General features: G+C 38.4%; 1 protein-coding gene across 1 annotated transcript in view; it reads left to right on the top strand.

The window, feature by feature from the left end:
• The first annotated feature begins 450 nt into the window (after window positions 1–450).
• GTF2A1L (general transcription factor IIA subunit 1 like) overlaps window positions 451–9,867 on the top strand; it is a 73,693-nt gene continuing 64,276 nt past the window's right edge. Inside the window, exons 1-3 of the mRNA XM_032291704.1 lie at window positions 451–531; window positions 4,137–4,238; window positions 4,441–4,564. Of these exons, the coding sequence (XP_032147595.1) occupies window positions 451–531; window positions 4,137–4,238; window positions 4,441–4,564 (307 nt within the window). The remainder of the gene's footprint in view (window positions 532–4,136; window positions 4,239–4,440; window positions 4,565–9,867) is intronic.

The raw sequence follows: 9,867 nt of genomic DNA, 5'->3' as shown, positions 1-9,867 counted from the left end.
CCCCAAATCAAAAAAAAAAAAAAAAAAAAAAAGGCAGAGTTTTGGATAAGTGCGGTGAACCATGCCTGTAATTCCAGCGCTTTGGGGAGCTGAGGCTGGTGGATCACTTGAGACCAGCCTGGGCAACATGGTGAAACCCTATCTCTACAACACACACACACACACACACACACACACACACTCACTCACTCACTCACTCACTCACTCACTCACTCACACACAGCTGGGCTTGGAGGCTGAGGTGGGTGGGTTGCTTGAGCCCTGGAGGCAGAGGCTGCAGCGAGCTGTGATCATGCTACTGCATTCCAGCCTGGGCAACACAGTGTGAGACCCTGCCTCCAAAAAAGAAAAAAAAAAAAAGAGTTGTGGCAACAGATGGTGACGTCTTCCCTCCAGATTATCTGTGCTTACATCTTCCCTCAGCCTTAGCTAAGTAAGGTATGCCCCAAGATGCCCTGCCCTTCAGGTGAGAGAATTATTGCAGGTAAAGAGCTGATGATTTCTGCCCGAGGAAGAAAAGGAGACAGGAAGGTATGGGCTGCTGATTTTATTTTAGCAGTTGTTTACCACCTTGGCTGTATATTAGAATCAGATTCTGCCAAGTGGGATTCAGGCACTAAACTTTTTTTTAAGCTCCCCAGGTGATTTTAATGAGCACCCAATATTGAGACTCTTTCTCTTAGGTCAGAGGGTCTCATTTCAGCACTCATCAGAATCACCTGGAGAGCAAGTTAAATTTACAGAATGCTAGGCCCCATCCTCCAGTCAGATTCAGGGGGGCTGGGGTGGGACCCATCATTTACATATTTAGCAAGTTCCCAGATGCTGCTGATGCTGCAGCACCACGCTGACAAGTCTTAGAAAAATTTGGCTCTTGTTATATTTTTATACAACAAAAAATGGAGTTCAGCTGTGAGTGGGGTGTAGTGGGAGGAATGAAAATTGGTAAATGCAGAGGACAGATACCACTAGTCTCCCTTCCTTTCTTCCCCATCTTCTTCAAAGCTGAAGTTAGACTGAAATCTACCCCTGCATTGCCCCTCCTCGATTTTCTTCATCTTTCACAGATCGAGGAAATAACCTGTGGACGGCCCAAAGTTGGCTAGATCCAACCTAACCATCTGTTTTATCTGGTCTCTTTGCTCACACAGGCCGACTGCCTCTTCGCCTTGGCCCCCGCCTCCAGTTGAGCCCACTCCATCCACTAACTTTTCTCTCCTGCCCGGCCACGCCCCCGGCGTCCTCCGCGGTTGCGCACGTGACGTGTGCATCGTTCAAAACGTGCCCACTGTCTCCCTCTGCGCAGGCGCAAAGGACCAGGAGCTGGAGGTGCTGTTATGGCCTGCCTCAACCCGGTGGTAAGGAGGGCCTCAGGCTTTGTGTACCCTGCACACCCTTTTGTTTCCCCTGACACTTTACAGACTGCCATAAACCCTCTTCCTTGGGGGCTGAGGCTCTGCCTCACCTCCGTGTTGGAGGAAGTGGATGAGGGCCGGTAATTCAGCAGGAAGTTGGGCCAGCCCCGCTGGAAGAAAAAGTGTCCTTTTTCTCTTTTCACCCAAACTGAGGCTATCTAGTTGGGTGTTTAGAGGTGGAACGCACCCTCAACCTTGCTGGTTTCCTAGATGTTAGTAAAACCCCAAGTTCGGTTGTATTAATTTTACTGTGGACAGTGTTAATTCCAAGCTGTATTATTTACTGCTTGAAATTACAATGTGATACCTTATGTTAGTTATCTCCCCGCATGATTTTAGTGTTTTCCCCTACCCGCCCATTTCGTCGTCCTTTAACATCTGAATGCTTACGTGTACGACCTACATACATTGTCCTCCTACCCCTAACGGACACTTAATTTGCACAGTGAGAATTTATAGTCTCAATGGCACTTATGAGACTATCAGTCTTAAAAACCTGAATCAAAGAATACAAATAGAGGATTCATCTTTAGTAGCAATTCATCTCAACAGACTTCACATTTCGTGAAAGGCAATGTGCTTATCCAGACCTGTGTAATTTTATGGGGTTCCGGGTATTTTATATGCAGTATAAAAGCTCCATTTTTAGAGACGTGCTACTTTAATTTATGCCAATTTACCTGATTGTGAATTCTATGAAGGAGTGTCTGTGTTTTAAATAGAGGAGTTGAGATGGACTAGATATGGTTTTAATAAAGGTACCAGGAAAAGCAATACAAAGTCTGTGGTCCTAGAAGAGAAAATATGTTCAGTATCTATTTTGATTTTTGAAAAATTGTGTTCTAATGGGTACTTCTTGACCACTGCTGTGTAAAGATGTTTTCAGCTTTAGGAGTTTTTTCCTTCAATGTTAAGTGTGATCACACTAGCTGGGACTACCACTGATGCATCAATTTAGTATGCCTTTATCAGGATAAACTGTTTTAGAAGAAGCAACTAATTTAGGGGCATTGAGTCTTAGTACATGTGCTTGTGAATAACATTATTAAAATGTTACTGATTGGCCTATTCATATAGGCTTACCCTGGGTCTTTCGAAGGATTAGTTTAAAGCATAGCTGCTTTTGTGGTCCGGGGACGGTGGCTTACGCCTGCAATCCCAGCACTTTGGGAGGCTGAGGTGGGCAGATTACTTGAGTCTAGGAATTCAAAACCAGCCCGACCAACATGATGAAACCCCATCTCTACTAAAAATACAAAAAATTAGCTGGATAAGGTGGCATGCGCCTTTAGTCCCAGCTACTCCAGAGGCTGAGACAGGTGAATCACTTGAACCCAGGAGGCAGATGTTGGAGTGAGCACAGATTATACCACTGCACTCCAGCGTGGTGACAGAGCAAGACTCATCTCAAAAAAAAAAAAAAAAAAAAAAAAAGCATAGCTACTCATGGCATGAGCAAGAGCATTTAAGAGTATTTATTTATTGGGTAGTATGAAAAGGCAATCCTAGAGTTTCACAATTTTCATTTTCATTTTGGCTTGATTAAGCAATTTGAAATAAAAGCAACTCAACTAAATTCTTGCTTTTCTGTTTCTTGCCCGTGGAACTTCCACTAGGTCAGTATTGTCAGCACATAGCATTGCCGTTTTGGCCTGGGGGCATAGTTTATATAGATTTGAAGGGCTGAGTGTTTTCACATACCCCTTTTTTTGTTGCTATAACTAGTGTTTAATCTGGGTAGAAGTCTGCTTAATTTTGTTGTCATGGCATGTTTGACTAGGAGGAATTTTAGGAAGTTATTTAGTCTCTTCAGTATGCACGGTGGAGGGGTAAGGTTCGTTTGTGCCCTTCTTAGGTTCTGTTAGGAAGTCCATTTTGGAGCAGTTGTATTTGACAATGGTCCAGAATATGTATTTTTTGGACTGGGTGTATTTTGGAAGCGAGATGCGCTTTGATTGCTCCATTTTAAGTGCTTACCCCAGTCTTCTGGCTTGGAGTTTATTTACATTTGTGGAAATAATATAGTGAACCCTAAAAAATCTCCTTTGGCCACTTTGATAAAAACGTAAATTGAAAACAGAAGGCCTATTTCCAGCTGCCTTGCATTAATTTCTGTTTTTAAAAGGAGTTGAGGATGTTAAATACTGATACAAAAGGCAAATAACCATACATCTTTGAGATTATTAGCTCGTATGTTGTTGTGTTCCTGTAATTCAGTCTTCTAGATTCAGGCTGAGATTATGGGTCCGAAGCCAACACAGTTTATGGAAAGCTAAGACTATATTGGGAATAGGAATGTACTTAGTAAAAGTTTTTATGATGACTTTACAAGACTAGTAGGCATACTGCATATCTTTTGAGGCTAAATATGTTCAAACTTGAGAAGTTAAAACTTTTAACAGGTGGGGTGCAGTGGCTCATGCTTGTAATCCTAGCACTTTGGGAGGCTAAGGTGCGTGGATCACATGGTCAGGAGTTTGAGACCAGCTTGATCAGCATGGTGAAATCCTGTCCCTAATAAAAATACAAAAATTAGCTGGGCATGGTGGCGTGTGCCTGTAATTCCAGCTACTTAGGAGGCTGAGGCAGGAGAATTGCTTGAAACTGGGAGGTGGAGGTTATGGTGAGCAGAGATCATGCCACTGCATTTAAGCCTGGGCAACAGACCGTGATGCCATCTAAACAAAACAAAACAAAACTTTAACAATTTCCTTTATATAGCCTCAACTCTACAGATCTGTAATTGAAGATGTGATTGAAGGAGTTCGGAATCTATTTGCTGAAGAAGGTATAGAGGAACAAGTTTTAAAAGACTTGAAGCAGGTTTGTAGCCAATACAACATTTTCTTCCTGTCTGTTGTTTTTTCAGTGCACAAAATTGATATAGTTCTGATTTCTCAAATTATAGTTTAATTCTTTATTCATTGTATCATCAGGATGACAAGTTAATTTTTTAAAAACTTAAAAAAATAATTATGTATATCTTTTTAAAGCAAACTTTTTTTTTTTTTTTTTTTCTCTGAAGCTTTGGGAAACCAAGGTTTTGCAGTCTAAAGCAACAGAAGACTTCTTCAGAAATAGCATCCAGTCACCTCTGTTTACTCTTCAGTTACCACACAACTTGCACCAAACATTGCAATCGTCAACAGGTTGGATACAATTAGTAAATGAGTACTATTTGTATCTTCAGAACAAATTCTCATTTGGGGGTGTTTTTCAATTAAAGTAATGTTCTTAAGGGTGAGAAGGCCTGGATTCCTAAATCACTTTTGTTAAATGAACACAGTATAAATCATTGCCCCATGTAATTATTGGTTACAAACTCAGGTTGTTCAAACTAGTTTTTAATTTTTAATTTTTTTTTTTGAGACAGAGTTTTGCTCCTGTTACCCAGACTGGAGTGCAATGGCGCGATCTCGGCTCACCGCAACCTCCGCCTCCTGGGTTCAGGCAATTCTCCTGCCTCAGCCTCCTGAGTAGCTGGGATTACAGGCACGCGCCACCATGCCCAGCTAATTTTTTTGTAGTTTTAGTAGAGACGGGGTTTCACCGTGTTGCCCAGGATGGTCTTGATCTCTTGACCTCGTGATCCACCCGCCTCGGCCTCCCAAAGTGCTGGGATTACAGGCATGAGCCACCACACCCACCCTAGTTTTTAATTTAAGTATTAAATTCCACAAAGGGAAGCCTTTCTTTAGAGGAAAGTCACATAGTTTGTTGGCTGTTGGGAGCACCCATTGGTAATTTCAGATAATTTGATTGGGTCTAGTCAAGGATTTGAAGTAGCATAGGGAAAGGTGACTGCTTGCAAGTTTGTGTGTTCTCTTTCTTTTGCTTTTTATGTGTATTATAAATCCATTGTATTGGAAGCAAAATGGAAAGTTAACCAGAATATGGAGATTATCCAGGCTACCTCACTGTTTTGGATATATAAAATGATGGCTAGAAATTGACCATATGCAGTTATTTTTATTCTTGGACTTCACAAATTTAGGACTTCTGCTTTTAAGGGAAATATTTGTCTATATTATGTGTATCAATTTAAACTGGAAGGGACTAGCTAATAAAAGATAAAACTTAAGAGTTTTCCATCTTTGTAGGCTTGATTTCTCCTCCAATTCTTATAATCTTTATGCTATTCATGTGTGTATATATAAATGTATACTCACATATAAACAAGTTTTATTGGATTTAGCTGAAATTCAGCAGATTAGTCTGCAAGAAGTGAGGGGAGATTTTGGATTAGATTGTCAATAAGTAGATGGTTCTTTGCATGCTTTGGAAACTTCACATGAAAATCACATGGGCCAAGGTGAAGAGAACATTGTAAGAATACTTGTACTTTTATAAAATGGGAGAATTTACATGTGGCAGCAATTCTAACATATAAAGATGAATAAATTAACAATGAATGTTGAATTACCAAATACAAGTTTTATCGAATACTATGCTTATAAAGTATAATTTTGCTCTGTAAGAATTAGTCTTGGCAGTTTTAATTGTTAAGTTGACACATTGAAACATTTTTCATCAGTTGGGTTTTTGGCTATGCTTTAATTTTTAACTACTGTTTCATTGGGAAATCTGTTTTTCTGTTTAAATAACATTCATTTGGACTTTTGTTTTCTTTATCACTGTTTTATTTATTACAGAATGTTAACAATTTTTTTTAAACTTACGGTTGGCATGAGGGTGTGGTGGGTACGGGGGAGGAAAATACTTGACTGTCTTTTTATCAAAAGAGGCCGAGGTGGGTGGATCACCTGAGGTCAGGAGTTCTAGACCAGCCTGGCCAACATGGTGAAGCCCTGTCTCTACTTAAAAATACAAAAATGAGCCAGGTGTGGTGGCTCATGCCTGTAATTCCAGCTACCTGAGAGGCCAAGGCAGGAGAATCACTTGAAGCTGGGAGGTAGAGGTTGCAGTGAGCCAAGATCACGTCATTGCACTCCAGCCTGGGCAACAAGAGTGAAACTCTGTCTCAAAAAAAAAAAAAAGAAAAAAAAAAAAAAAAAAAAGGCATGGTTAACACTTCTAAGATTCTGTCATTCGAAATTGCAATACTTGATTTTGTCGCAAGATGGTAATATTACCAGTGATTTAAATAACAAAATAGTCTTGCAACTAATATATCTGCTAGCTTGTTTTTACTCAGCACCTTATTCTGTATCTTAGCAGTTAGCATAATAGAAATAATTACATTTTAAATAGTTTTTCTCCTTATACTCTTCTAAATCATTTATAAAGAAGAGGTTTAAGAGGAAGTACATTTATCCCTTAAAAGTACATTATAGGCCTGTTCTGTCTCTCTTCATCTTTAGGTACTGAAGAATAAGATTCTTGAAATAAATGGTCTCATAAAATTGAAGTATTTCTTAATTATATCTTCTCATGGTATGCTTTTAAAAGCCTGATTAAAATAATTTCTATACCCTTTTTATCTCTTTTGATAACAAGTTCAAATTAAATCCACAATTCAGTAAGTCATTTACCTTTGTTCTATCTTAAAATTTGTTTGCTCAATCAAAATCACAATGAGGTACCATCTCACACCAGTCAGAATGGCTATTATTAAAATGCTGAAAAACAGATGTTGATGAAGTTGCAGAAAAAGGGCACCACTTATGCACTGTTGGTGGGAATGTAAATTTGTTCAGCCGCTGTGGAAAGCAGTTTGCAGATTTTTCAAAGAACTTAAAGCTGCCATTCAACTCAGCATCCTATTACTGGGAATTTACCTGAAAGAAAATAAAGTGTTCTAACAAAAAGACACCCACACTTGTATGTTTATTGCAGTGCTGTTCACATTAGCAAAGATATGGAATCAACCCAACTCATACATGGTGGATTGGATAAAGAAAATGTGGCACATATATACCATGGAATACTACATAACCATAAAAAACAGAGAAAGAAATGTCCTTTGTAGCAGCATAGGTGGTGCTGGGGCCATTATCCTAAGTGAATTAACACTGGAATGGAAAACTGTATACCGCATGTTCTCACTTATAAATGAGAGGTAAACATTGGGTACATACAGACAAAAAGGTGGGAACAGTGGGGATTCCAGTAGGAGAGAGGGAAAGAAAAGGACAAGGATTGAAAAACTACCTGTTGGGTACTAGGTTCACTATTTGGGTGACGGGATTAATAGAGGCTTAAGCCTCAGTATCATATGATATACCCATGTATCAAACCTGTACACATGTCCCCTGAATCTAAAAAAAAAAAAACCCCAGAAACTTGTTTGCTCTATCATATGTTCTTTGTTTTTGATTTGTTTAGTAATTTCCTGTGTCTTCAGTTCTCAACTTTGGTCTCAGGACTCCTTTAAGCTCAAAAAAATTAAGGACCCCAAATAGCTTTTAAAATGTGGGTTGTAAGTATCTATTTAACATATTAGAAATTAAAACAGAAATTTAAAAAAAATTGGTCTATTTAAAAATTCAATTACATATTAACATCATATATTTGTGAATAATAACTCTCCTTAGACAAAAAATAGTAAGAAGAGTGGCATTGTTTGACTTTTCTGCAGGTCTTGCTAATGTTGCTTAATGAGATCTACAGAAATGAACTGGATTCTTATCTATTTCTATTAATTTTAGGTACTTTTAAAGTACCTAAGAGCAAGACCCTGTCTACTCTTTTAGCAAAAACCCCAAGTGCAGTACAACATTATTAAGCAGAGCCCTCATGTTATCTGTTAGGTGTTTAGACTTACTGATCCTATGTATCTGTGACTTTGTATCCTTTAGCCTACATCTTATTTTCTCCCTTCCTGCCCCTGGCAACTGCTATTTTATTCTCTATCTCTGTATTTGACTGTGGGGTTGTTTTTTTTTTTTTTTTTTGACATATAAATGAAATCATGCAATACTATTTGTGTCTGGCTTATTTCACTTAATATAAAGTCCTTCACATTCATCTATGTTGTGACAAATGGCAGAATCTCTCTTAAAAAGCTGAATAGTATCTCTCTGTGTGTGTGTGTACAGACATACCACATTTTCTTTATCTGTTTGTCCATTTGCAGATACTTTGGTTGTTTACAAATCTTGGCTATCATGAGTAATGTTGAATTGAACATGGGAGTGTAGATATTTTTATGAGGTAGTGGTTTAATTTCCTTTGGGTATATATCTCATAAGAAGGATTGCTGAGTCATGTGGTACTTCCATTTTTAATTTCTTTAGGAATCTCTGCACAGTTTTATACAATGGCTGACCATTCTGCATTCCCACTAACAGAGTACAGGGGTTTCCTTTCCTCTGTGCTTTCACCAGCACTTGTCATCTCTTTTCTTTTTGGTAATAGCCATTCTAACAGGTATGAATTGATATCTTAATGTAGTTTTGACTTGTATTTCTCTGATGATTGGTGATGTCGAGCACCTTTTCATATATTTGTTAGCTGTTTTTACATTGTCTTAGGAAAAAGATCTATTCAGATCATTTGACAATTTTTGAATAGGGCTATTTTTTCTTCTGTTACTGAGTTGTGAATCTTTTAATATCTTTTGGATATTAAGCCCTTCTTCAGATATATTGTTTGCAAATATTTTCTCCCAATCTGTTGGCTGCTGTTTTATTTTGTTATTTGTTTTCTTTGCTGTATAGGAGCTTTTAAATGTGATATCTCTATTTTATTTTATTTAATTTTTTTTGGAGACAGCGTCTTGCTCTGTCATCTAGGCTGGAGTGCAGTGGAGTGATCACAGCTCACTGTAGCCTTGACCTCCCAGGATCAATTGATCTGCTCATATCAACTTCATGACTAACTGGGAATACAGGCACACCCTGTTATGCCTGTCTAATTTTTAATTTTTTTGTAGAGACTGGATTTTGCTGTGTTGCCCAGGCTAGCCTTGAACTCTTAGACTGAAGCAATCCTCCCACCTCAGCCTCCCACAATGCTGGGATTATAGGTGTGAGCCCTCATACCTGGCTTACTCATTTCTGCTTTCATAGCCCGAGCTTTTGGCATGATATCCAAAAAATATTGCCAAGGCCATTGTCAAGGAGGTTTTCCTCTATGTGTTTGTCTTGGAGTTTTATGGTTTAAGGTCTTATATTTAGGTCTTTTATCTGTTTTGAATTGATTTTTATGTATGGTATAAAAATAAGAGTACATTTCATTCTTTTGTATGTGGAAATTCACTTCTCCCAGTAGCAACCATTTATTGAAGAAACTATCCTTTTCCCATTGTGTCCTCTTATCACCCTTGTTGAAAATTAATTGACTATATATGTTTGGGTTTATTTTTGGGCTCTCTATTCTGTTCTGCTGGTCTCTGTGTCTGTTTTTATGTCAGTACCATACTGTTTTGATTACTATAGATTTGTAATATAAACAAGAAAATGTGATACCTCCAACTACTTTTTTTTTTTTTTTGATGTGTTCTGTGGCTCCATATGAATTTTAGAATTGGCTTTTTTTTCTATGAAGAAAA

Source organism: Sapajus apella, unplaced genomic scaffold (assembly GCF_009761245.1).
Source record: "Sapajus apella isolate SASKATOON/1434 unplaced genomic scaffold, GSC_monkey_1.0 scaffold26, whole genome shotgun sequence".
Taxonomy (NCBI): Eukaryota; Metazoa; Chordata; class Mammalia; order Primates; family Cebidae; genus Sapajus; species Sapajus apella.
The sequence above is the reverse complement of the archived record's forward strand: the minus strand, read 5'-3'. Positions and strand labels throughout refer to the sequence as shown.